The 26,674-nt window shown below is 45.9% G+C and overlaps 2 protein-coding genes, 1 non-coding gene and 1 pseudogene across 3 annotated transcripts; 2 read left to right on the top strand and 2 right to left on the bottom strand.

The window, feature by feature from the left end:
* Positions 1-1,792: 1,792 nt before the first annotated feature.
* LOC4325589 (tryptophan aminotransferase-related protein 3) lies at positions 1,793-6,278 on the bottom strand. Its single transcript, XM_015767007.3, has 5 exons — positions 5,832-6,278; positions 3,253-3,553; positions 2,841-3,133; positions 2,449-2,735; positions 1,793-2,347 (listed from the first exon to the last, which is right to left on the bottom strand). The coding sequence occupies exons 1-5, from the start codon at positions 6,173-6,175 to the stop codon at positions 2,118-2,120; spliced, it is 1,455 nt and encodes a 484-aa protein (XP_015622493.1). The 5' UTR covers positions 6,176-6,278; the 3' UTR covers positions 1,793-2,117.
* A 14,890-nt stretch (positions 6,279-21,168) lies between these two features.
* Positions 21,169-22,058, top strand: LOC107278691 (zinc finger A20 and AN1 domain-containing stress-associated protein 2-like; annotated as a pseudogene).
* A 710-nt stretch (positions 22,059-22,768) lies between these two features.
* Positions 22,769-22,839, top strand: TRNAG-CCC (transfer RNA glycine (anticodon CCC)). Its single transcript has one exon. It is a non-coding gene; the product is annotated as a tRNA-Gly (tRNA).
* An 87-nt stretch (positions 22,840-22,926) lies between these two features.
* Positions 22,927-25,943, bottom strand: LOC4325587 (alliin lyase). The gene is made up of 5 exons (XM_015777407.3): positions 25,506-25,943; positions 24,350-24,650; positions 23,958-24,253; positions 23,566-23,852; positions 22,927-23,452 (listed from the first exon to the last, which is right to left on the bottom strand). The coding sequence occupies exons 1-5, from the start codon at positions 25,934-25,936 to the stop codon at positions 23,223-23,225; spliced, it is 1,545 nt and encodes a 514-aa protein (XP_015632893.2). The 5' UTR covers positions 25,937-25,943; the 3' UTR covers positions 22,927-23,222.
* Positions 25,944-26,674: the final 731 nt, after the last annotated feature.

Genomic DNA, 26,674 nt, shown 5'->3' with positions numbered 1-26,674 from the left:
TCGCAGGTGGTGTGCGGCGGGTGAAAACCCAGTCCGGCCTTGCCGGGCTGACAACGATGGTTAATTCCCCCTCCTGAGGGCGTTGTCGTGCTGTCTCACCCCTCAGGGCGATCTCGTCTGTGTTCTTTTGTTGGTTTAGCGGCGGCCGGTCCGATGCTAGCATCCTCCTGGTCGTGTGTGTTGGCGCTGTAGGTGTGTGGGGTTGTATATTTTTTTCTTTTTTCCTGGTTATGACCCTCCAGGGTTATAATCTTATAATTTTTTCCTGCTCTATCAATAGAACTTCGCACCGTCTCGTGCGAGTCGTTAAAAAAAACTATCTACTCCGGGATTAGTCAAGGAGAAATGCGGCGGGAGAAGTGCCATGGACCCGTAGTGGTTTACTGGTATGTCGTTTTAAGACGAAATTAATTGATGCTATGAACATTTAATTAAATCGGACCCGGTGACAGCCTTATGATATGATACTACACGCCAACTACTCCCTTGGTGTACGTGACACCGTTGTCCCAGATCATTAATGAAGAAGCCTGGAGGACAATGGCCATTTTTTATTTGCGACGGGGCTATAAACTATCATGGGCGTACTCCTCCTTCCAAAAATAGTTATCTTTCTATTTTTTTAGAACAAATTAAGATTTAACACGCAAAGAATATATTACCCCTTATTTGAATGAAAGTAAAACAGTGATAAAGGTAGAATAGGTAGAAATTTGAATTTGAGGTGACTGATGTGACTAGTATTACTCTCAAGTGACAAGTACTGTGGAATTTAAACTTTGAAAAGACAACTATTTTAGGACAAGGAACTACCATACAATATGACAATGAGATCTTTAGTAGGTAAAAAAAATATCATTAAAGATAGTAAAAGAAGATGCCACTAATACTAGTTCAAAGGTAAAGATAAATAGAGAGAAGAAAAGAAACAAATATAACAAAGTAGTCATGGTATTATTAACAGAACACTAGAGGATATATCGCGTTTAATTTATGGATATTGGAATTAGTATTAGTGGCGCTAAGTTATGTTGACATTTTAATCTTTCATAAATAAAATGTGAAAAATATATATGCTCTTACGTGAGAAAAATATAATGCTAACCGCATATCCTGCTATTAGCTGATTCAGTGGTAGTAGGTGATTCTAACTTGATGACGATATTCAGAGACTACTAGGGCCTGTGCATCTGGTGTAGTGGTATGGTATTATAGGTGTGTTTAGTCCCTGAAAAAAGTTGAAAGTTTAGGAAAAGTTGGGAGTTTGGAAAAAATTTAAAAGTTTATGTGTAGGAAAGTTTTTGATGTGATATGATGTGATGGAAAATTAGAAGTGTGGGGTAGTTGGGGTGAATTAAACACGGCCATAGTACCCTTCCACGATACCGAGTCAGGTTCTATTTTCCGGATGCACATTTTTTTTCAATGCAACTAAGTACTATCTTAGCCCGCATTTTCGTTTTTGCATGTGCTATCTCTGCCCACATTTTCCCTTTTGCTCGCACCCATGCCATATGCATATCACATTACCATTTTCCCTGCCATGCCATATGCATATCTTTTCTTTTACTAACCGGCACATAACAGTATCAATATAATTGTATAGAGTATGATTAAAAGTATTTACAAAGAGTTCGAAAAGGAAATAATTATATAAGTGTTTTTATGGAAACTAAGGTAACATATTCATAAGTCTTTTTGCTCCCGCTCGTGCCCAAGTTTTTCCTTCTCCCTTTATCTTAGAGGCACATATTAATGTTTTTAGAGAAACTTCAAGGATGACGCATGCTGATGGAGTATGCACACAAATTAGTGTTCTGCCTTAAGTAGTAAATGTAACATGTATGATATTCATTTAATTACATATTCAATTGTTGATCACTGAAACACATAATTGCTTGTGTATATCTACATCATTCGTCAATACACACAAATCAATATCTACCTGTTCGTCCAAATATTGACGGGGAACAATCAACGTCTAGCTGATCATTCCCCTTGATTATTGTACCCATGAACTTACCCAAGAACAATCAGATAGTAGAGCTGATCGTTCCGGCACAGCGCCCATCGAAGCCAGCTAGACGAAGCTTGGCACCCTCTCAATTCACGATTTCTCACATGGAGCTGGAGCCACCGGGAGCTCTGCCGTGCTCCTCGGCATCGACGAATTCGGTGATCCTCTCCAGGAGCACGTCGAAGTCGTCCTGCGCCTTGAGGAGGCTCATCCGCGTGTACCGAGCTTCGGCCTCGGATAAAGTGCCGGACCGCGAGATGATCCCCGCCGCCAGCAGCGTCTCGTAGCAGTCGACGTCTTCCTCCCACTCGCATTTCACCCACGCGTAGGCTGCCCATCAGGGGGAGACCAAACAAGCCAACACATGAGCACAAAGATTTTGGTTGACAGAAATTGATTTTGAGTGTTAGCGAGCGAGACAAACTGATCACCTGGCGATGGCTCTTTGATCCGGTTGAAGTAAGTGCAGTACTGGGGCGGTATCTTCTGCAGCGAGATCCGGGTGGACCGCGACACGACGGCGTTGAGCCTTCGCCATCGGCTCCTCATCACGTCATAGCCGAAGGCGAAGATGTCCTCCTTGCCGTGCAGGTTGGCCAGTATCACCTTTAGGATCTTCAGCATCCGGAGCTGGGTGTCCCGGGACGCGCCCATGATGCTCTGCTCTACGTACGAAAGTGCTCTTTTCGCCACCTTCTCGTCCCTTATCAGCGCCCATCTGCGCAACGCACAGCACGGTATGACGTATATGTAGTGTACAAGTTTTTGCGTCGTTGTGTTCACGTGTCGCTTGCAATGTCAGGCTTAATTTGAGGGCGTGTACCCGAATCTGCTGCCGGCGTGGCCGGAGAGCTTGGAAGCGGTGAAGAGCATGACGTCCTCGTCGGCGGGCGCCGGGATGTGCGTCAGGTGAGGCCAGTAGTACGCGTGGTCGACGATCGCCGACGAGCCGGCGAGGACGGGCTTGCGCAACGCGGTGTCGGGGTTGTTCGGCGAGGTGACGAACTCGATGAAGCCTTTGGTGGAGTTTCGCGAGCCGTTGTTTGACCACGTAGCGGTGGTGCCGTCCCATCTGTACTCCCGGCCGTCAAACATGTCGGTTTGTGACTTGTACGCCTACACATATCATCGATCAAAGCAGTTCACTTCAGCACGACTTAATTAACTGAGATCATCGTCAATGGCATGGTTCGCATGCAGGTTGTCAGCGTGTGGTGGTGTTTGGAATCACGGACCGGGTAATACGGCACGGTGGCGACGACGCTTGCCGGCGGCGAGTCGGCGTTGCCGTCGGGGGAGAGCGCGTACACCAACGCGTTGATGAGCTGCATGGAGCCGGCCCCGAAGACCAAGTACTTGTCGTCGACGACCGCGTTGCCGACGGCCCTGTGCAGCAGCCGGATGTGGCGATCGAGCTCGACGGAATGGAAGCGGCCGCCGGTGGTGATGTAGCTCAAGCGGTGCCACCCGGAGAACACCACGGCGCTGGCTGCCGCGTGCCGTCTCCAGTACGGCTCCAGGAACAACGGGTTCCCGCTGCACAAAACCATTGCAGGATTAGTGTTAGGGAGTACGTGCCGTGCTACGTACCAGCGGCTGTGCTACACATTCTGTACGGAATGATAGCTCATTTGAGCATTTGCAATGTGGGGGCCCCAAACCAGAGAGAAGAATAAAAGACCGACTCTACACATTGTATGGACCTTTTGCATAGATACACCTAAAGGAGAGAGGGGAAATGATCTCGAGTCAAATACCAGGAGAATACTAGTACACGCGCCCGGTTAGACAAGAAAAATAAAAATGCGGCGCTGCTACTGCTACATCTTCCTCCCTCGTTCCCATCTTAAATAATTTTTATTTTAAACTACTTATCTGATCTATAATCCGAGTTGTATTCTTCGTAATTAAATTTTTACAACAAGATATCACATGATTATGTATATTCTAATAAAAAAATATATATTTCAACCTGTTAAAATTTAGTGTTTCATACGTGATAGCAATATGTTTCAATGTGTGTTCCATTAGTATGCATATGTGGTAGAGTTTAGGATCCTTAAGTAAATTATATATTGTGGATGTTCTTAATCTCACACGCGCCAGTTAAAACTGATATATTGGGCTGGTCTGTCAGTATTTCCGGTAAGACCCAGGTTAAAACAGATTTTACTTGAGCCAGGTTTGTACGGCCCAAATATTGACATTTAGTCCTTGTTTAGATACGGCCCAGCCACATGTGTGGGCAACGATTGTTTTGACTCGACCTGTATAATGCTAGACCGCAGAGACAAACAAAAAAAAAATTAACCTGATCTCTCGATATTTTCCAGCGATGACGTAAAATCCTACTTCTAGAACTAGAAGTAGTCATGGAAGAAGATTAATTTGGGCTGGAAGATTAATTTAAACTATTACTTAAAAAATATTTGTACGTTGCAACAGAAAATATACTAATTTGAAATTATGCCACCATGCATGAATAATTAATATTCGGTCACAACTGATTGTGACGCCGACTTGTGTACATCCATCACCCGATCACGGAAATTGTTAGTTTAAGCTTCATGATAAAAAAAAAATCCTAAATTGTCACATCACTTATAATAGGGAAAATAATGACACGAAATTATAACCCACTTTGGTTCAAAACTGATACCATATCATGAAAAATATCTAGTTAAAATTTCCGATGGTTCTTTTTAGTTGGAAACATTTTTTCTAGTTGATTTTATTGGGTTGTTATGACTTAATTTCTTGTGCTCGTCTTCTCCTCGTGTACTTTGTGGCCTTGATAAGCTGACGTTCTGTTTCTAATATTTTTCTTTGGAGTTTGGTTCGGTAACACAGGGCCACAAAATACATGATTCTGTTGATTGCTTTTGTTGCGAACAGTATTGGCTTCCACTCACCGTCAGTTTTAGAAGCGGGATCATGTATGCAGAGATGCGAACAGTATTGGAATCAGTAGTCGCTAGGAATCAGGATACGGGGTGATTAGAGGAATCATAAACAGGATTATGTACCAAAACGGAAGAAACAAATAAAATAGATCAGGACTCAAGGAGCGACGGATGAAGAGGCATGAGTACAGAAAACTCTTTAATTATTATAATAGGTAAAGACTGTAGTATTAATTATTGTGGTGACAGGATGGTTAGATATGTTTCATGTGAAATTGTTGGGGCAAGAAACACCTCTTGCAAGGACATTAATTTGGGCAATAACATTAACTTAAACTTTGGGAGTACCTATTTTTTTATAGAACTAGTATGCAATAAATAGTGGAACTATCAAACAGAGGTGCACTGGTAGTGGTTACTGCAGCTGGGGTTGGAGCTTAGATTCAAGTTGAAATGAGGAACAATTATGACTATAAATAGCGCAGACACTACATACAATTTCTGTTTGTAAGGATGGTTTTTTTTTTCCCTTTTCAATATGTAAACCAAGTTTGGAATTACAATTTTATGGTATAATAGGCGGCTAGCGTATAAAGATTTTCAGATTTTTTTTTACAACTATTTCATCTATATATTGAACTATCTTATTGATGATATTTGAGATTTAATAACAAATCGTGGGATGCCAAAGGGATAAAATAACCGGTTCCGCATGGACAAGAATATCCGCCGGCCGCGGATGCGCCCCTTGCCATGGCGCCTGAAGCCCTGAACACTCGGAGGCTCGGAGCAAGATGATTGATAATTAATCCTATTCGGCAGCCATCGCCATGTGCCAACGTACGTGTGCAGTAGCCAAGCCAAGGCACCGGCCAAGAAGATCTGAAGAACACGAGAGCCAAATTAGTTACCTGTCGGCGTCGGCGGTGCAGTTGGGCGTCCGGACGGAGCAGTCCGGCCCGGAGAAGCAGCGGTTGCACTCGCACCCGGGCCGCCCATCCTCGCCGGTGACGCCATCCAGGAACACGTTGCCGTGGCCGGAGCAGTCGGCGGCGGCCACGGCCTCGGCCTCCCTGGCCGCCTGCAGCGCCCAGCTCAGCCCGTCGCCGAGCCGCTCCGGCGTTGCCGTCGGCGAGGACCTGAGGAGGTGGTGCGCGAAGAAGACGGCGTTGAGCAGCAACGACGAGCAGAGGAGTGCGTGGAACGCGAGCCCTGCAGATCCCAGGCTCTGTGACCTATGCCGTCCCGTCTCCATTGCTTTCCTGTCTCGGGGTGTCTCCAATGACCTCACCGTCGGCCACTGGGCCACTGCACTGTGAGCCTGTGAGCCTACCGGTTTATTAATCGGTTTCTAGCACAGCGCGTGTGGCCCCAGCTTTGGTTCGATTATAAAATCTGTGCTTATAAAATATTTTGTCCAAATCGGAGTTGTGATCGCGTGCAGGTAATTCTTTCATACAAAGTACAATATTTTCGATTTGAACAGTCCCCGTCAATTATATGTTTTTCTGAGAAGTTTGAGATGCGTTTTTTGACAAATCAACAATGATTATATATATATATATATATATATATATATATATATATATATATATATATATATATATATATATATATATATATATATATATATATATATATATATATATATATATATATATATATATATATATATATATATATATATATATATATATATATATATATATATATATATATATATATATATATATGTATATAGTACGCCTGACTATAAGGATGGGACGTAGTTTTATTTTTCTAATTACGCGGTATATACGTACGCACACACTGACACACACCATTATACTAAAAAGACCAGGACAGGGTAGTTGATCAAACTCTCTGACCTCATTCATGGAATTATTGGGCCGGATTAAACACTAATCACTAATGCTGTGGGAGAATCACCGTGGTGGTTTTCTTCCCGGTATATACTGATTTAATCTGAAAAGTGAAATGATATTATATTAAAGCGGGCCCTCTAGCAGCCATATGATAAGAACACTCCAACTACTTAATTATTTGCTGTCCCCTGATCTCAGGTACATCAAATAATGTTCGATACTAAATGCAAACAATTACTACATTTGCAGCACTATATAAATTGATGAATTAAAAAAATCACCGGTTGGATCACTTTTTATTGCTAAAATAAAACTTTAAAACATTCTTAAACCAATCTTTTCACTGTGAATCAGGTAACTTTATCATTTTTAATATTGGACCACCCTTCACGCAACTCTCTTTACTATTCATATAAACCCTTTATTACAGTGAAGATAAGGCGTTACATGGATAGGGAAGCTCACTGGTATATTAAAACATATTTGTTTGAGGTTGTTAATAAGTGCTGAAGAAGTTATTTAGGGTGATCCAAACAAAAAAAATAGCAAAGTTACCCGATCCAAAGTAAAAGAATTAATTTAAATATATCTAAAGTGAAACTTTAATAATAAAAGATGACCCAAATTATAATTCGCTCTAAATAAAATAGTACTACATGACACATCATCACAGTCCGATGGTTAAGAAATTAATGCAAGCAGACCATTCACAAAGTAGCGAGAGTACGTATAAGGGAAGGAGTAAATTTCGTAAAACTAAAATAATACTTTATAAAATTATGAAACTATTCATTTGTTGTGAAATATCATATTTAATCAATAATATTCTATAGGATAGATATAACAAAGGCAGTGGATTGTCTCACGTAATTTTGTGCTGTGTTACACTTTACATGACAAACTTTTAGCTTCCATTTCATATATGAGTTTTATAAGGAGAGTTCGATTTAATATATAACTCTTTAATATATAGTATTTCTATAGGCACAATTGCATGTTGTACACAACTACACGGTTAATCTAGACCCACAATGCATTATTTTTTTCCATTAATTTTTTTACAAATACCTTATGAAAATATTGATGTTTAATGGCAACATTATTTCCACGAAACCTTGTTTATCTCTACATAACCATTGTTGGTCATAACGAAATACATAGAATGAATTGAAAATTGACCATTCTGATGTAAATTAGAACTAAACATATATTTGCTTGAGATGGATATCCTTGTTATTTGCAAACAGATCATGTTATAGAAGTAAATTCTGACCAAACAAAAGTTGATGAAATGATATATTGTGAGGTATAAAACTCATGATAGCCTTGTGACTCTTCTGTATCAATATATATGTGGCAAAGCTTTTGCTCTTTTTTAAAAAAAGATAGCCTTGTGACAAAATTAGTGCTAAATATTACGATGATAAGGTATAAGTATATTGGAAGTGTAGGTGCTTGTATGTTTTTTTTTTAAAAAAAACATACCTTTCTCATCCTTTATTTAAACAAAGTCCCTTCTTTAGACTAATAGAAAATAAATTTTCTGTTCATGAAAAAAAACATGCAAAAATACTCAAGCATATAAACGTAAAAATAAAACCATATAAAATAACAAAATCCCAACTAAAATAAACGAAAACTACACAGTCTAGCGCTACGATTTTAGGCTTAGTAATATGTAATTTGTATTTTTTTTAATAAATTTTAAGGCATTTAAAATCCAGTAGCAAATACCAAACATATGGTTTTTAATAAGCACGATTGCTAAAACTATCATATCGTAATATTACAACTTAAATATGTATATTTGTTTTATCTACAACCAAGATAATAAATAGCGTATAGTAAATTGGTAGCGGATTAGTGACTGGGTAGCGGATTGCGGATAGCGGGCGCTATTGCGGACGCTAAGTTTCAATAGCAAAATTAAGAAAAATAACCATAAATTTAGATTTTATATCAAGATTAACATCAAGTTTCACTTAAAAATTAAAATTTAAACTGCATGCTTAATTACTTCTACATTTCATAACATAAAAATTATGGAATAACATATTAATATATAAGATAAAGAAGGCACATTGTACTAAGTTATTCTATCCATATGTAAAGAACATCATTTTAGCATTATAGAGATCCAACAAAGTCAATAACAGACTGTATAGCGGTCGCGAAACGCTATAGCGGCTGCTAAGTTCCAATACGCTATATGTAGTCCGCTACTATCGCTATTTATTACCTTGTCTACAACTACTTTAAAAGTACAATCCTGCTCTCTTCCCTAGCGTGCGTAGCACGAGAAAATCCTGTAAACTGAACCGGCCCACCTCTACCCCGTATCATCAGTTAATAACCCTCCTACCCTCACCGTTTTTCTCAGTTTTTTTCAATTTCTTTTCTCCTCTAGATAGCTGACACATTGCTTTATTAGTACAGTGCTCCTCAATTAGACCAGAAAAACCTGCAGCAGGCTGTTTAACCGGTCAAAATTACTTTAAATCCCATGAAAAATCTGCCGTTGAAATGCACAGGTATATCACTGTATTATATCTTTATCTTTACATATTATAAAATATAAAAATTGAAGATGTTTTTGTCTGTACTTTGATACGTCATCCGTGTATGAGTCGGTTTTTAAGTTCGTTCGCTTTTGGAAATATAGATCAGTATTTGAGTCGGGTTTTAAGTTCGTTAGCTTTTGGAAATATGGATGGAGTTGTATAAGAAATCTCTACCTCTACTATTATAAAAAAATAAAGATGTTTTTGTTGGTACTTTTGGTACGCCATTTGTGTTTGAATCGGTTTTTAAGTTCAATCGCTTTTGGAAATACATATCCGTGTTTGAGTCGGTTTTTAATTGTGTTCGTTTTTAGAAATACAGAAGGAGTCATATACAAATCTCTTTAAAAAACTTACATGCTAATTTGAGACGATCGGACCCCTAATTGCGGCTCATGATTTTGTAAAAAATATATCTAAGCGAATTCTTACGGTTAATTTCACTTTAGCTAAACCGTACAACAACAATAAGATTAAAATATCCTTCACCCGTTGCAACACACGGGCATTTTTCTAGTATTATAAAAGTTTAAGATGTTTTTGGCAAGAATTTTGGTACGTCGTCCGAGTATAATGCGATGTGCAGTCCGATACCCTCCCCGTGCATTTCTTTTTTTGCAATTTTTTGCCTTATTTTTCAGTCCGATTCCCTCCCATGCACTTTTTTGCGATTTTTCTAACAAAAAACTAAAAGAATCGAACTCTAATCCAACCAAATAAAATCAGAAGAGAGATCCACAAGAGAACTCAAATACACCATAAAAAAAAATCCACGAGCAGATCAACCAATTGCTCCCAACCCCTTTGCCCAAAATCACAAAATCACTCAATTGCAATCCCAAATCAAAATCAAGAATCCCCTACAAAATCAACATCCCAAATAAAAAAAAAACCAAACCCTAACCCTAGCCACCTCCCACAGCAGTCCTCCCCGTGGTCGCCGCCGCCGCCGCCGTCGTCGTCTGCCGCTGTGGTCGTCATCGCCGTCGTCGTTGCCATTGCCGTTGTCCGCATCACCGCCTTCCACCGCGACCAGCTCCCGAGCCCACCGCCGCTCCTGGCCGCGTCGCCACACTAGGAATGGGGCCGACACCGCCACTGCCGTCAGATCCGCCACAGGAGGGAGGCGAAAGGGGTCGGATGGAGCCGCCACCGCCTGATCCGTCCTCAGCCGCCACCATTGCGGCCGGATCCACCTGCGGTCGCCGTCGCCGGACCCATCACGCGAGAGGCGTGAGAGAGGGCGAGGGGAATGACGGTTGGGAGGAAGAGAGGGAGATGAAGCGGCGCCGCCGGTGGGTGGAGGGGGAGCGGCGCCGCTGGGGAAGGGGAGGAGGAGCGGTGGAGGGGGAGAGGCGGCACCAAGAGAGAGAGAGAGAGGCGGCTCGCGGACTCGCGGTGGGGAAGGAAAGGAGATAGTGAATGAGGGTTAGGGTTAGCGGTTTTGATGGATTCAGAATCGATCTGAGCCGTCAATGAAAATGAACAGCTCAGGTTGATCCGCGTCGGGCCGGCCTCCCTTCCTGGGTTGCAACACTGCTGGGATGCTGGGCCGCGCGTGCGAATGCCCTAGCAGGCCGGCGGGTCTAACCTCTAAAGAGGCCTTTTCTTCTTTTTTTTTTGAACTTTCATTATTTCTCTAGAAATATATTTTCTTAAAGGCCCATATCATGAAAAACTCAACCCTAATAATATAATATTTTATATTTGGTAAAATTTTAGTTTACCCGTTGCAACGCACGGTTATTTTTTTGCAGTGTTATATAAAAAAAAATCTATGCTACAATTTCATTGTTGGTCCGTTCTAACGGTTTTCTACTTCTTGTTGTTTCCTATATACGCGCGGAAAAGTCAGCTAAAATCTGCTCTTATTCCACGAACCATCGAAGTCGAGCCACCAGTCACCACAAAAATACTGCTAGAGGGAAGAGAGAGAGATTCCACTAGATTCTTATATTCACTAGTCTATTGCGATGAGAAAATTATAACCCTGATTCCCCGAGATTTTTTGATGGACTGATTCCCCAGTTGCTATGCGGGGACAGCGTAGTTGATGATTCCTTGTCTCTCATCGTGACGTGAGGAAATTGTACGTAAAGCTGCAGGCTTGTTGCTTTCCGATCCGAATGGCCGTGAAGCCGCCCTTGACTAGTCTCTATCTCTATCTCTATCTCTTTCTACTATTATAAAAGATAAAAATATTTTTAACGGTTTTTTATGTCATCAGTGTTGAGTCAGTTGTTAAGTACGTTCGCTTTTAAGATACATATCCGTATTTAAGTCGGGTTTTAAATTTGTTCGCTTTTAAAAAATACATGAGTTATATAAGAAATTTCTTAAAAAAACCTCATATGCTAACTTGAGATGATCGAACTCCTAATTGCAGCTCATGATTTTTTCAGAAAAATATATATTCAAGCGAATTCTTACAGTGAATTTCGTATAACAATAATAAGATTAAAATAGTCTTCTATATATTATCTCACAAGACAATAATTTTGAGAATATACCACTCAATTAGCGCGCCTTTTAGGTTTTACCAACTAATCAATGCATTGTACTCCTTCCTTCCCTAAATGTTTGACGCCGTTAACTTTTTTAAATATGTTTGACCATTCGTCTTATTCAAAAACTTTTATGAAATATGTAAAACTATACGTATACATAAAAATATATTTATCAATGAATCAAATGATAGAAAAAGAATTAATAATTACTTAAATTTTTTAATAAGACAAACGGTCATATATATTTAAAAAAGTCAACGGCGTCAAATTTAGATTTTTTAATAAAACAAACGGTCATATATATTTAAAAAAGTCAACGGCGTCAAATTTAGAGAGGGAGGGAGTATAATTTAACATTAGTATTTGGTAGCATTTTCTCAAAAATTGCTAATGGGCGTTTGCTGTGATCCTGGTGGAACGATGGGTTTTTTTTCTTTTCTTTTCTAGCCTAGGCTCGCGCACCGCAACCATTTCCTCTTTCTTTACTTTCACCGTTTTGCTGTTAGAAATTGCTTCGAATTTTGTTGTTTTCTCTTTTTTATTGTTATCGGTTTTGATGGAAGCAAGTTAGTGCATATCTCTCTTTTTTTTCTTTTGTTGCTGACAAAGACGTGCATGTACTGCATAACTACATATTAAACTTTTGGAAAAAGTACGAATTACCGTCTTGAACTATCGCGGTTGGTCGAATTACCCCCTAAACCTGAAAATCGGACATCGTTTACCCTGAACTTTTAATACCGGACAAATTACCCCCTCGACCCAATCCAGATCGATTTTGTCCTACGTGGCGTACACGGGGCAATCCAGTCAGCGTTTTCTTTTTTTGTTTTTGTTGGTGGGGTCCACCTGTCTCTCTCTCTCTTTCCCTCTCTCTCGGGCTCTCGGGCCGTCGGGCGCAGGTCAGCGCACGGCGCCGCGCGGGTGCAGGTGGTGGGCGGCGGCGGCGGGTCGATGAGCTCGGCCGGCTCCGGTAGCAGCGGCGTGTTCGCTGCAATTTCATCGCTCCATCCATGCCACCACCGCTGCTGCTTTTTTTTTTTGCGTGGTTGTTGGATCCGCTGGTCCTGCGTGGTCGCGTGTGGTGTGTGTTGTCCTCTCGCTGGTTTTGACGACCTTTTCTTCCTCGATGCCGCTGTAGGTGGCCGGCGGTGAGCAGGAGGAATCATCTCTAGTGTTCTTGTCTCTGAGGAATTTTGATTCTCTCTGTGAAGGGATTTGGTGTGTTCCTGCTGCTACTGGTGCTCCAGATGCTTCCCACCAACAGGAACAGGCCCCAGCAGAGGACTGCCAGATCTTGGTATTTCATGAGCCAGCGGGTCGACGAGCTCGGCCGGCTCCAGTGGCAGCGGCGGCGGCGTCGGGACATGGAGCAAGACGGCAGCGGCGACGACGCTGCTCGGGCAGCCGCCAGCCACCGCATTAGCAGGAGGGGGCTACGTCCGTGTCCCCCTGCTGTCGCGCCGCCCTCCCGCGCATCGATGGAAGGTGAGGCCGCGTCGGCTGCTGCTCCTCTGCTCCCACGACGAAGACCCGCCGTCGCGTGGCTCGCCGCCGTCCTCGGCCCCCCCTTCGCGCCACCAGTTGGCTCCGCCCCCGCGCGCCGCAGTCCTCAGCTCGTCGTCGTCGGTTGGTAATGGAGGTGAGGGGAGAGAGGAGGGAGAGAGGGGGATTAGGGAAAGAGAGAGAAGAGAAAGGGTGAGAAAATGACAGGTGGGCCTCACTGACTGGACTGCCACGCGTATGCCACGTAGACCAAAACCACCGCGGATTGGGTTGAGGGGGTAATTCGTCCGGTTTGCATAGTTGGGGGTGAATAATGTCCAGTTTTGTTGTTCATGGGGTAATTCGTTCGACCGCGATAGTTTAGGGGCGTAATCCGTACTTTTTCCTAAACTTTTCTATGCAGCTACCTTCTTGGCCTGTTTTGTTGATTAATTTCAGCTGTGGCCCAATGCAAGCCGATTCTCTCGGAGCTGAACGGGAGGATGAATTAGTCTAGCAGGAGTTTGTTAGAGATGCAAATAAGTCGCGAATCAGTTAATCGTGACCGAGTCTAGCGCTGGCAGTGGCGCGGGTGTGTGCATGGAGTTCAGAGAAAAGCGGATCGTGGGATGGCGCGATTTTGCCTCGGATTCCTATTTTTTTTTTGCGTTGAGTATAAGTAGTTCTCTTAGCTCTTTATTCTTTTTGTAAGGTTTACATTCAGTTGAATGAGAAAAACCCAGAAAAAATTGCCCCATACATTCTTGCAAGAATTCTTTCTCTGAAACTTTTCCTCTGCTCTGTTTGCTGCTCTGTTCGTTGTTGCCGCTGCAGTTCTTGCCGTGCCGGGCGTGAACAGTCTGCCAGCAAGGTGTTTGATCGGAGTTTTTTTGCTATTGCCAACAAGTGGTATCAGAGCACTCAGGTTGAGGGCTGATCTGACACCATGGCGTTGGTTCCGGCGGGAGCGGGAGCGGATCCGGCGAGGGAGAGCTCGGGGAGTGCTTTCTCCTACCCACAACTCACGGCAACGAACTACACCAGCTGGTGCATTCGGGTTCAGGCGATGATGGAGGACCAGGGTGTCTGGGACGCCATCGAGCCGGCGGCCGGGGTGGCCGTCGACCCAAGAAGGGACAAGAAGGCGAGGTCCCATCTGTTGCAGTCCCTGCCGGAGGACTTGCTGATGCAGGTGGCAAAGAAGAGATCGGCGAAGGAAGTGTGGGATTGCTTGAAGACAAGGTTCGTGGGCGCGGACCGCGTTCGCGAAGCGCGCTTGCAGACGTTGAAGGGTGAATTTGGTGCCATGGTGATGGAGCCAGGGGAAACTCTGGATCAGTACGCGGGCCGCATCACCGCGATGAGCGTGCGTCACTCGGCGTTGGGCTCGACGCTGGGTGATTCCGCGATGGTGAAGAAGCTGTTCGACACGGTGCCGGAAAAATTCGTCAGCCTCGTCGCAGGTATTGAGCAATTTTATGACATTGATACTATGCCATTTGAGGAGGCAGTGGGTCGACCGAAGGCCTACGAGGAGCGCATGCGGAAGAAGAAGGCTGCCGCTGGCGGGGTCACCACCGATGGGCAGGTGCTCCTCACTCAAGCGGAGTGGGAAGCTCACTTCAAGAAGAACGGCGGGGAATCCTCGCCACCACAGAAGAACAAACCTTCAGGTGAAGGTGCTGGGCGCGGCCAGGGCGGTCGCGGTCGCGGCAGAGGCCGTGGCGCAGGCGGACGCGGTGGGACGCCGCGGGGCGACTCAGGTGCAGGCTCTGGCGGCGGTGGCCGTGACAAGAGTCACATCAAGTGCTTCAATTGCGAGGAGTACGGGCACTACTCTAACCAATGCCCACATCCGAAGAAGAAGAAGGGAGAAGCACATCTTGCACAGACGGAGGACGCCGGGCCTGCCCTGTTGCTTGCGATGACGGAGGATGTGCCAGAGCGCGCGTCGTGCGGATTGGTCGTACGCGAGCAGCGCGTGTGGCCCAAGCTGCTACTGGTAGACGCTGGTGGACATGCTGGCGATGTCTGGTTCCTGGACAATGGGGCCAGCAACCACATGACCGGCGATCGAAGCAAATTCCGGGAGCTGGACGAGTCGATCACCGGACGGGTGAAGTTCGGCGACGCTTCCACAGTGCAGATCAAGGGGAAGGGGTCGATTCTTTTTTCATGCAAGAACGGTGATCAATGGCTGCTACAGGACGTCTACTACATCCCCAGTCTGCAATGTAACATGGTGAGTTTGGGCCAACTAACAGAGACCGGGCATCGCGTGGTCATGGATGAGGATGTACTCGAAGTGTTCGACAAAAGTCCATGGCGGCTGGTGATGAAGGTGAGGCGCACTGTAAATCGTCTTTACCGAATTGAGTTGAAGCTGGCGCATCCCGTGTCCCTGCTGTCCAGCCTCGACGACCCGGCTTGGCTGTGGCATGCGCGGCTGGGACACGTAAATTTTCAAGCAATGAAACTGCTGGTGGACAAGGAGATGGCGGGGGGTGTTCCGGCAATCGTCCACCCGAATCAGCTGTGCCAATCTTGCCTGGTGGCGAAACAGGCCAGGGCGCCGTTCCCGGCGGCGGCGCACTTCAGGGCGGAGGAGCCGCTCGAGCTGCTGCACATAGATCTGTGCGGCCCGATTACACCGAGTACGATGTCTGGTAATCGCTATTTTTTTCTTATAGTTGATGATTATTCCCGGTGGATGTGGGTGTTCGTACTCAAGACGAAGGATCAATCGCTCGATGCTTTCGTAAAGTTCAAGCCACTGGCCGAGAACACGGCTGGGCGGCGCGTGAAGACGTTGCGGTCAGACCGGGGTGGTGAATTCCTGTCAGGCGAGTTTGCACAGGTGTGCGAGGAGGCGGGGATTCAACGTCACCTGACAGCGCCGTACTCGCCCCAGCAAAACGGGGCGGTGGAGAGGCGCAACCGCACGGTGATGGCCATGGCACGCTCACTACTGAAGGGGATGCGCGTACCGGGCAGGTTTTGGGGGGAGGCGGTGCGTCACGCGGTGCATCTCCTTAACCGGCTCCCGACGAAGGCAATGGGTGATCGTACTCCGTTCGAGGCATGGACGGGGAGGAAGCCACAGCTGGGACATCTCAAGGTGTTCGGCTGCACGGCACACGCGAAAAACACGCAGCCGCACCTCAAGAAGCTGGACGACAGGAGTGCACCGTACGTGTATCTCGGTGTGGAGGAAGGGAGCAAGGCTCATCGTCTGTTCGATCCGCGTCGTGGGCGCATACATGTAAGTCGTGACGTTGTATTTGAGGAAAATGTACCTTGGGAGTGGACATCAGTTGCAGGACAGGAGCCAACGGATTTCACGATGGAGGAGGAGCCTGGTGAGCAGCTGCCGAGCCCGGCAACAGCGGCCGGCGTGGTACCGTCGTACCAGGCACCGTCTCCTGGCAGGCGCGCCGGGAAGGAAGCAGTGGTGGCGGCAGAAGAAGTACCGTCACCGGCAAGCCCGGTGGCAGCATCACCGACTCTGCCTGGAACGCCCACGCCCGGTTCTCCATCGACAAACTCTGCCGGGGTGGTGCCGTCACCGGGCACAGATGACAACATCGATACAGATGATGGGCCTAGGCGGTATAGATCGCTGGCAGATGTCCTACGTGAGGCCCCGCGTGTGGATTTGGTGGAGGACGAATGTGATGGAGAGGCGCTCCTAGCTGAGTCAGAAGAGCCATCAAGCTATCGAGAAGCTGCCGGCCAACCTGCGTGGGAAGAAGCAATGCAGAGGGAGATGGAGGCAATCGAGAAGAACAAAACATGGGAGTTGGCCATGTTGCCAGCCGGGCACCGAGCGATTGGGCTGAAATGGGTGTATAAGCTCAAGAAGAACACGACAGGGGAGATAATCAAGCACAAGGCACGGTTGGTTGCAAAAGGATATGTGCAGAAACAAGGGGTCGATTTTGAAGAGGTGTTTGCTCCGGTAGCGAGGCTTGATACCGTTCGTGTTGTGCTTGCAGTGGCGGCTGATCGCCGCTGGCAGGTTCATCATCTTGATGTCAAATCGGCATTCCTTAATGGTGAACTTGAAGAAGAGGTGTATGTTGCACAACCGGAAGGGTTTGCTAGATCAGGAAAAGAGCATCTTGTGCTCAAGCTGCATAAGGCATTGTATGGACTCCGGCAGGCACTGCGAGCCTGGAATATACGCCTGGACAGAAGCTTGAGGGAGCTCGGCTTTGATCGGTGTACGCAGGAGCAGGCAGTATACACCCGAGGCAGAGGAAGTGATGGCATAATTGTCGGCGTTTACGTTGATGATCTCATTGTCACCGGAGAAAATCCCTCTGAATTGAAGGTTTTCAAGGAACAAATGATGGGGGAGTTTGAGATGAGTGATCTCGGTTTGCTCACATATTATCTCGGGATAGAGGTTGATCAAGATGAGAGTGCTACCACATTGAAACAGACTGCATATGCCAAGAAATTACTGTCTCAGTTTGGGATGATGGAGTGCAACTCAGTTTCAATTCCAATCGATCCGAGATCGCAGCTGAGCAAGGATCCAGAAGGTCACCCGGTGGATGCAACTGAGTATCGGCGGATCATCGGTAGTCTTCGGTATTTGCTTCACACGAGGCCGGATCTGTCATATGTTGTCGGGGTGGCAAGCAGGTTCATGGAGAGGCCAACCGTGATGCATTTCAAGGCTGTGAAGCAAATTCTCAGATACATCAAGGGAACGATGGATTATGGTCTCGTGTATGCTGCAGGCACTAGGGCACTGAAGATTACAGGGTATACTGACAGTGACCTCGCCGGGGACTTGGATGATCGGCGCAGCACTGGTGGAATGGCGTTCTACATCAATCAGAGTCTGGTGGCGTGGAGCTCGCAAAAGCAGAAAACTGTGGCACTATCGTCGTGTGAAGCCGAGTTCATGGCAGCCACGACGGCGGCCTGTCAAGCGCTCTGGTTAAGAGTGTTGCTAGCAGAAGTGGCGGGAGTGGAGGAGAAAGCAGTGAAGCTCTTCGTCGACAATAGGTCAGCAATTGCATTGATGAAGAACCCGGTGTTTCATGGGAGAAGTAAGCATATTGACACCCGTTATCACTTCATACGGGAGTGTGTGGATGGCGGGCAAATTGTTGTGGAGTTCGTCCGGACTGAGGAGCAGCGGGCGGATGCACTGACGAAAGGATTGCCGGCGGCGAAGCTGGCGACGGCGAGACACCTTCTTGGTGTTCGTTCACTAGGGCCACGGCAGAATTAAGGGGGAGATTGTTGATTAATTTCAGCTGTGGCCCAATGCAAGCCGATTCTCTCGGAGCTGAACGGGAGGATGAATTAGTCTAGCAGGAGTTTGTTAGAGATGCAAATAAGTCGCGAATCAGTTAATCGTGACCGAGTCTAGCGCTGGCAGTGGCGTGGGTGTGTGCATGGAGTTCAGAGAAAAGCGGATCGTGGGATGGCGCGATTTTGCCTCGGATTCCTATTTTTTTTGCGTTGAGTATAAGTAGTTCTCTTAGCTCTTTATTCTTTTTGTAAGGTTTACATTCAGTTGAATGAGAAAAACCCAGAAAAAATTGCCCCATACATTCTCGCAAGAATTCTTTCTCTGAAACTTCTCCTCTGCTCTGTTTGCTGCTCTGTTCGTTGTTGCCGCTGCAGTTCTTGCCGTGCCGGGCGTGAACAGTCTGCCAGCAAGGTGTTTGATCGGAGTTTTTTTTGCTATTGCCAACATGTTTTTGGCCCTTTTTGATTTTTTTAATTCGTTTGAAATTCATGTATAGAAACTTTTTATATCTAAATTTTATATACATAAAATTTATAGGCCAAAGTTCATGTGTACAAAATTTCTACGTATAAAGTTTATACATGTGAAGTTTGTACGTTAAAAGTTCCTACTTACAATAGGATTTGAAGTCACCCAAAACCAATAAAAAAAATATGAAGCAACTAGATGTGCTTATTAGGGATATGTTGGGTAACAGACTGACATAAACCAATACAAACAAAGTATATCTAAAACTAAAAAGAAAAATAAGCACGTGGATGTTCACCTGAAAATGCGTCAGTGGAAAACAGAAATATTATATTTCTGGTTTAAAATAATTTCCTTTCTTTTTTGGTATATTTTTACTGCACGTGGGCCCGCGTGCTACAGGCCAGCGAGGGGGGCGAGCTGGTCGCGTTCAGCGATCGACCATGTATTACAGTATTAGAAGCACCCACTTTCTCCTCCTTTTCTCTAGTTCTTGGTTTTCTTTTCCATTTCATTATTTTTCTCAGTTTTGGAGACATTTTTGCCCCTAGCTAGCCCCACATATCAGATCCAAAGAGAGAGAAGAGAGAGGAGATAGGGTCGATCGATCCATCCATTGTTTGGCCCATGCGTTGCCGTCCCAACACCGAGTGTCGCCACCTACCGCCAAGCACCTGCGCCCCCAACACCGTGCGTTACTGCCCCTGCCGTTGCGCGCCTATGCACTCGCCATCGGGCGCCTCTGCGTCCCCACTGTCCCGACTCGGGAGCCATCTGCACCCTCTACGAGAGCATTACAAAGTATTTACATCATGTACAACGAATCAAAATTTGCTTATCTACCAATTGACTTCGAGAGCAATCCCTGCTGCTACTTTGCCATCATACTCTCTACCAATTGACTTCGAGAGCGGTGGCTCCCCTCGGAGTTCGCTAATGAGGTGGCGAGGGGCGGCGCTCGGTGGCGGTAAGGGCAGTGACAACCGACAAAGCGGTGTCGGGCTGGGGAAGCACATAGCGACGGGAAGATGGTGCTCAGCGGCAGGGGCATGCTTGATGGTGGAGCGGACGACGTTGGGTTGTGGCTAGGGATGCAAGTAGGTAGTCCCACTACCCGCATAAAAACCCGTTTACTAGTTCATTTCTTATATGATAGTACAATATTTAGAAGAAAAAATGAACTAGAAGTGAGATAAGCGGGCTAAAAAAACCCGCTTGCCTACCCCGCTTGCATCCCTACATGTGGTGATGGGCGGTGGTGGGGCCTTGGAGCTCGGTGGTGCTTGGTGGTGAGGGTGACAAACTGACAAATGGATGGATCAATGGAAATATGTTTGGCACCATTGGTTGCAATTTTTTTACATAAGTCGTTGGTCGGCTCACCGAAAAGTTTGTGCGTCGCAAAAACGAAATTACTCAAAAACATTCAAATGTGTTTTTGTGCATATGAGAATGAGTTTGACACCATTCTCTCTTTAGATCTGACATGTGTGATAGTAGTGGAGATGGAGAGAATGGATGGAGAACCCTTCCCTTTTGCCTCTTATGAACTCTTTTTTATTCATATGGGACGGGAAATTATATCACTACCCTGGACCTTTTTTATGGGGGTGACATTGCTCTAAGGGTGTTTTAGTTCTTTATTACAGTAGTTAAGATAACACCATATGAATAGAGTTTATTCACGTGCTCGGTTAGGATGAACTTGGCGCATTTAACCTCATCCGTGATCTCTATTTTTTGCCAACGTCATTCTTTTTACGAAACGCCAACGACATTTTGTTTTACTATACTAGGACTTCCTCGTCTTCTGTGAATCCGCTATGTACGCAACCTGCCCTCTCTGTGGGTTATTTAGTGACTCACCGAAGGAGGGTAGATCGGGAGGAGGAGGTGGCAGCGAAGGCCAGAGGACAGATTCACGTCTCCAAGTAGACGGCGGCATAGCATCGTCATAAAAGCATGATGCCCATCCTATCAACTTAACAATGAAATCTTTTTGCTCTGTTCACCTTCACCACACACAAAAAATGGTTGTAGACCTGGAAGCCCAAAATTGATTTAATTAACTGGTTTACCATCAGACCCAGAAGAACAATCTCCATCCTATCCAGATTAAACGGCTGCCCGCAAAAACCAGAAATTTTATTGGCATTCCTGCACGGCTGGCTGCGCCACTAGCACCAGTCACTCGGCACCACCAACCGAAGATTCCACTGCCCGCGGTTGCGCTCCCTTGTAAAACACATCATATTCAACTTGCTTCGGATCATCCCACCTTCCCGAGGCCTTGAGGCACCAAGTCGCGTTCGGTACAGACCCTACGAATCCCCGTCCGATTCCTGTTATCCTGTACGTTTCTTGCAGCTGCCAACCACCTCGATCGTCGACTCCCCGGGGAAGAGAAGCCTCTGCGTTCGGGCGAGCGATGGAGCAGGGGAGCGAGACGCTGGACGAGCGGCTGCCGCTCCCGTGCGCGAACGGCTGTGGCTTCTCCGGCTCTGCCAACACCCGCGGCCTCTGCTCCAAGTGCTACCGCGACAGCCTCCGCCAGACCGTGATGTCCCAGGCGCCGTCGTCATCGTCGTCCACGGAGCTTCACGGCGCGGTACCGTGCCGGAGGGCATTCCCGTGGACGAGGGGGCGATGCCTCCGCCGCCGCCGCCGCGGGCGAAGACGAAGAGCAGGTGCGCTGCGTGCGGGAGGAGAGTGGGGCTGATGGGGTTCGAGTGCCGCTGCGGCGCCGTGTTCTGCGGCGCGCACCCGCTACTCGGACAGGCACGACTGTGGCTACGATTACAGGGGCGCGCCGGGCGCGATGCCATCGCCCGCGCCAATCCCGTCGTCAGTGCCGACAAGGTCGACAAGCTCTGAAAATGCTACTACTGCTGGAAACTATTATAATCCCTCGAGGGGATGTTTCCTCGTTTGCTCAAAAACTATCTAAGTGGTTATGAAAAATTCTGAAAAAATTTGACAACATTCATACAACACATATATATAACTTCACAAAATCTTAAGTCCAAACTCAACTCACACGTCGAGATATAAAAAAGACAAATTCAGCGTATGAATAGTAGCATACTGTTTATTTTTGTTTCTCGATGTGTAGATCGAATTTGAACATAAATTTTGGTGGACTAGTAGGTATCATTATACTCTACATTGTCAATTTTTTTCAGATTTTTTCACAACTATTTGCATCGAATTTAGAAGAAAAAGATGTACGCGGAGATATCCCCTCGAGGGATTAGAATCCACTCCCACTACTGCTCAGTCTTACCAACATTGTCATGGCCGAACCAAATGGTTGCTTCTCGTGCATGATAGAATCGCTACTAATCGGAGTATGCAATATCATATGATATCTGTAATCTGTAGGGATTGAAAATTGATTATTAGAGTTTACCTATTGTGCTGTTTACATCTGATAGAAGTATCATTATCATAGTACTAGCTCGTAGCTCTGCTCTAGTGCTTGACTTGTGTGGAACATAAATCACTTTCATCTCCTCACATTTTCAGAGCACGACAATGTCGTAGGAGATGATTTTATTTTCTGGAAATTGGCTGCCAATTCGCCAAATCTGAATATATTAGCTCAACAATTTGCTCGCTTTACCGTGCAATATTATACGAGTTATTACTTTATACTAACATCAAGAACATGTTTGGTAAATTTAAATGTAAGCGCATCTGGTGTAGTGGTATCATAGTACCCTCCCACGGTACTGACCGGGGTTCGATTCCCCGGATGCGCAGTTTTTAAAATTATTTTAGCAGTTCTAAGTGCCTCTATCTGCTTTCATTTTCCCTTTTTCCCTTTTGATTCCAAGAATGACGAGTGCTGAATCAGTAACATGTATGATCTTCATTTATTTACATACTCAATTATTAGTCACTGCAAACATAATCACATAGTGTCCACCTAATTGATTGTGTAGATCCACATAATTACACCTGTCCGTCGAAAGGTCGACAGCGAACGAATGAACGATTAACGCGTAGCTGATCATTCCAGTCTTGATTTTCCACGTTGCCTTGTATTTATTGCCTACAATCAGCTAGCAGCTGATCGTTCCGGCACAGTGGCCATCGAAGCCAGCTAGACGAAAGCTTTTGTCCCGGTCCCAATTCACGATTTTCACATGGAGCTGGAGGCAGCGGGAGCTCTGCCGTGCTTCTCGGCATCGACAAATTCGGTGATCCTCTCCAGGAGCATGTCGAAGTCGTCCTGCGTCTTGATGAGGCTCAGCCGCGTGTACCGAGTGCCGGCCTCGTTAACAGTGCCGGTAAGCGAGTTGATCCCCGCCGCCAGCAGCGTCTCGTAGCAGTCGTCGTCTTCCACCCACTCGCATTTCACCCAAGCGTAGGCTGCAGATCAGGGTAGACCAAACACGCCATCGCATCACCTTAAAGAATTCGATTGAGAGGTAGCGAGAGAAATTGAAATGCCATGATCTGCAGAGATAATGTGCCGTTTTAACCTGGCGATGGTTCTTTGATCCGGTTGAAGTAAGTGCAGTACTGCGGTGGCATCTTCTGCAGCGAGATCCGGGTGGACCGCGACACGACGGCGTTGAGCCTTCGCCATCGGCTGCTCATCACGTCGTAGCCGAAGGCGAAGATGTCCTCCTTGCCGTGCAGGTTGGCCAGTATCACCTTGAGGATCTTCAGCACCCGGAGCTGGGTCTCCCGGGACGTGCCCACGGTGCTCTCCTCGATGTAGGATATCGCCCTGCTCGCGACCTTCTCGTCCCTTACCAGCGCCCACCTGCGTAATGCACGGCACGGCGTATATCGATCAGCTTTGGTGTCGTTGTGTACGTGTCTTGCTTGCAAATGGCATGCAGCTGGGAACTCTGTGGCCCGTGTGTACCCGAATCTGCTGCCGGCGTGGCCGGAGAGCTTGGACGTGGTGAAGAGCATGACGTCCTCGTCGGCGGGCGCCGGGATGTGCGTCAGGTGAGGCCAGTAGTACGCGTGGTCGACGATCGCCGACGAGCCGGCGAGGATGGGCTCGTGCAACGTGCTGTCGGGGTTGTTCGGCGAGGTGACGAACTCAATGAAACCCCTGGTGGGGTTCCGTGAGCTGTTGTTGTTTGCCCACGCAGCGGTTGTCCCGTCCCATCTGTACTCCCGGCCGTCGAACATGACGGTCTGTGACTTGTACATCTACATACATATCATCGATCAACACAACTAGTTAGTGAAGTCGCGTATAGATGCTCGTAGGATGTGTCATCGTGAAGTGGTGTTGGGATCACGGACCGCGAAATACGGCACGGTGGCGACGACGCTGGCCGGCGGCGAGGCGGCGTTGCCTTCCGGGGAGAGCGCGTACACCAGCGCGTTGATCAGGTGGGTGGAGCCGGTCCCGAAGACCAAGTACTTGTCGTCGACGACCGCGTTGCCGACGGCCCTGTGGAGCCGCCGGATCTGGCGATCGAGCTCAACGGACTTTAAGTGGCCATCGGTGGTGATGTAGCTCAAGCGATGCCACCCGGAGAACACCACGGCGCTGGCCGCGGCGTGGCGCTTCCAATACGGCTCCAGGAACAACGGGTCCCCGCTGCACAGAGCCATTGCAACAACAACACACCATCAGGACAGGACACTAATGGTTGTGAAAAAAAAACGGAATTGCTATAAAGATGGCGACAGTTTTTTTCACTAATCTCAGTCGGTTTTCAAGTCTGTTAGATTCGTTCGCATGCAAACGCTGCGGCAACCGTATCCACCCGATCTTCCGGTTGGTTTTATATACGGAATTGCTATATCTTAACCGACAGTTTTCTTGCAACGAATATGTCACTTTTCATATTTTATACAAATTTACACGGTAGTTACACACCACTTAGATATGTAATTAGTATGTAATTTTAGAACTTACATATGTAATTTTGAGACTTACATTGTAAATACACTAAAATTATATATGTAATTTAATGACTTACAATGTAAAAATATACCGACTATTTTTTGGTGAAAAATATGGCGCCATAAATATAGCTACTCCCAAAAAAATCTATTTTTTTATAACATAGGACAGACAAATAGTAACATCTATCACTTCAGCAAAAATCAATTTCAAGTTTAACTTGTAGTTTTTTTTAAAAAAGACAAATTTAGAGATTAATAGTACTATATTGTTTGTACGTTGAAATTTCTCTCTTTTTTTTATGTGTGAGTTGAGTTTATGTTTAAATTTTGTGATGAAGCGTTATATGTATATTGTACCAGTGTTAGATATTTTTATGATTTTTTTATAACTATTTGAGTGATGTAAGTGCAAACTGTCCTCGATACCCTCGAGAGTTCAAAAGTATTTCACACCAAAGACAAAGAGGAGGGAAGCTGCGTGCATGCAAGGCGTTGTGGAGCAGCGCGCAAGAGCACGAGCAAGCGAGGAGAGGCCAGTCATTACCCTTGACCGTCGGCGGCGCAGTTGGGGATTCGGACGGAGCAGTCCGGACCGGAGAAGCAGCTGTTGCACTCGCACCCGGGCCGCCCGTCCTCGCCGGTGACGCCATCCAGGAACACGCTCCCGTGGCCGGAGCAGTCGACGGCGGCCACGTCCTCGGCCTCCTTGGCCGCCTGCAGTGCCCAGCTCAGCCCGTCGCCGAGCCGCTCCGGCGTTGCCGGCGGTGAGGCCCCGAGGAATTGGTGCGCGATGAAGACGGCGTTGAGCAGCAACGACGAGCAGAGGAGGACGTGCAGCCCGAGCCCTGCAGACGCCAGGCTCTGTGACCTATGCCATCCTATCGCCATTTTTTCTTTCTGCCTTCCTGTCTCCGGTGGCCCTCTCCGTCCAAAGAGATGGGCCACTGCACTGTGAGCCTGTGAATTTATCGTCATTTTCTACAAGCAGTGTTCGTGTGGAGCAGCTTTTGTTAGATTTCGCGTCGTGCTCAAACAATAAAACCTGTCCAAATCGGTGTTGTGATCGCCGGCAGGTAGTAGTAATTCTTTTCCAGAGATATTTTGACAAATCAATAACGATTTATAGGAGGCCTGATTAGAGTCCCTATCAATACTTCATTACAATGAGAGTCCCTTATAGAACATACTAGTATGCAAGACACGTTTTTCAAATCTTAGTATTCGCATTTTAAAAAACCACCTCGTTCACTTCTGTTTTTATTAAAATAATAGTAAAGAAATAGAACACATTTTTTTATTTCCATTTTACAACATAAACATAAAATCTTTTGATCAACAGATTTCTTCAATATTCACTACAAACTCAACAATGAACACGCAAATCCAATCAATACATTCACCGATTTGAATGTAAACTGGAACATGGTTTTGTTAGTGTTACAAAAGCAAAAACTTGATAATGTCACATGCTCTTACATGCATGAGCATCAGAGTAAGAGACAATTGCTACGATAAAAGAGCCTAAAGGTCTGTTATACGTGGATTCTAACTTTATAAAATAAAAGAACTGAAAACCACAGATATTCCATTATCGGATTTGAAATTTGTGAGTATGCTTCTGCCCTTTAGATTGCTCACTTATTAAAATTTTGAATTGAAAAAAAATCATATCAAATGATGGCTTAATCAATTCTTTTAACTGCTAACAATATA

Source organism: Oryza sativa, chromosome 1 (genome assembly GCF_034140825.1).
Source record: "Oryza sativa Japonica Group chromosome 1, ASM3414082v1".
In the NCBI taxonomy this organism is placed as follows: Eukaryota; Viridiplantae; Streptophyta; class Magnoliopsida; order Poales; family Poaceae; genus Oryza; species Oryza sativa.
This window is presented reverse-complemented; position numbering and strand designations above follow the sequence as displayed.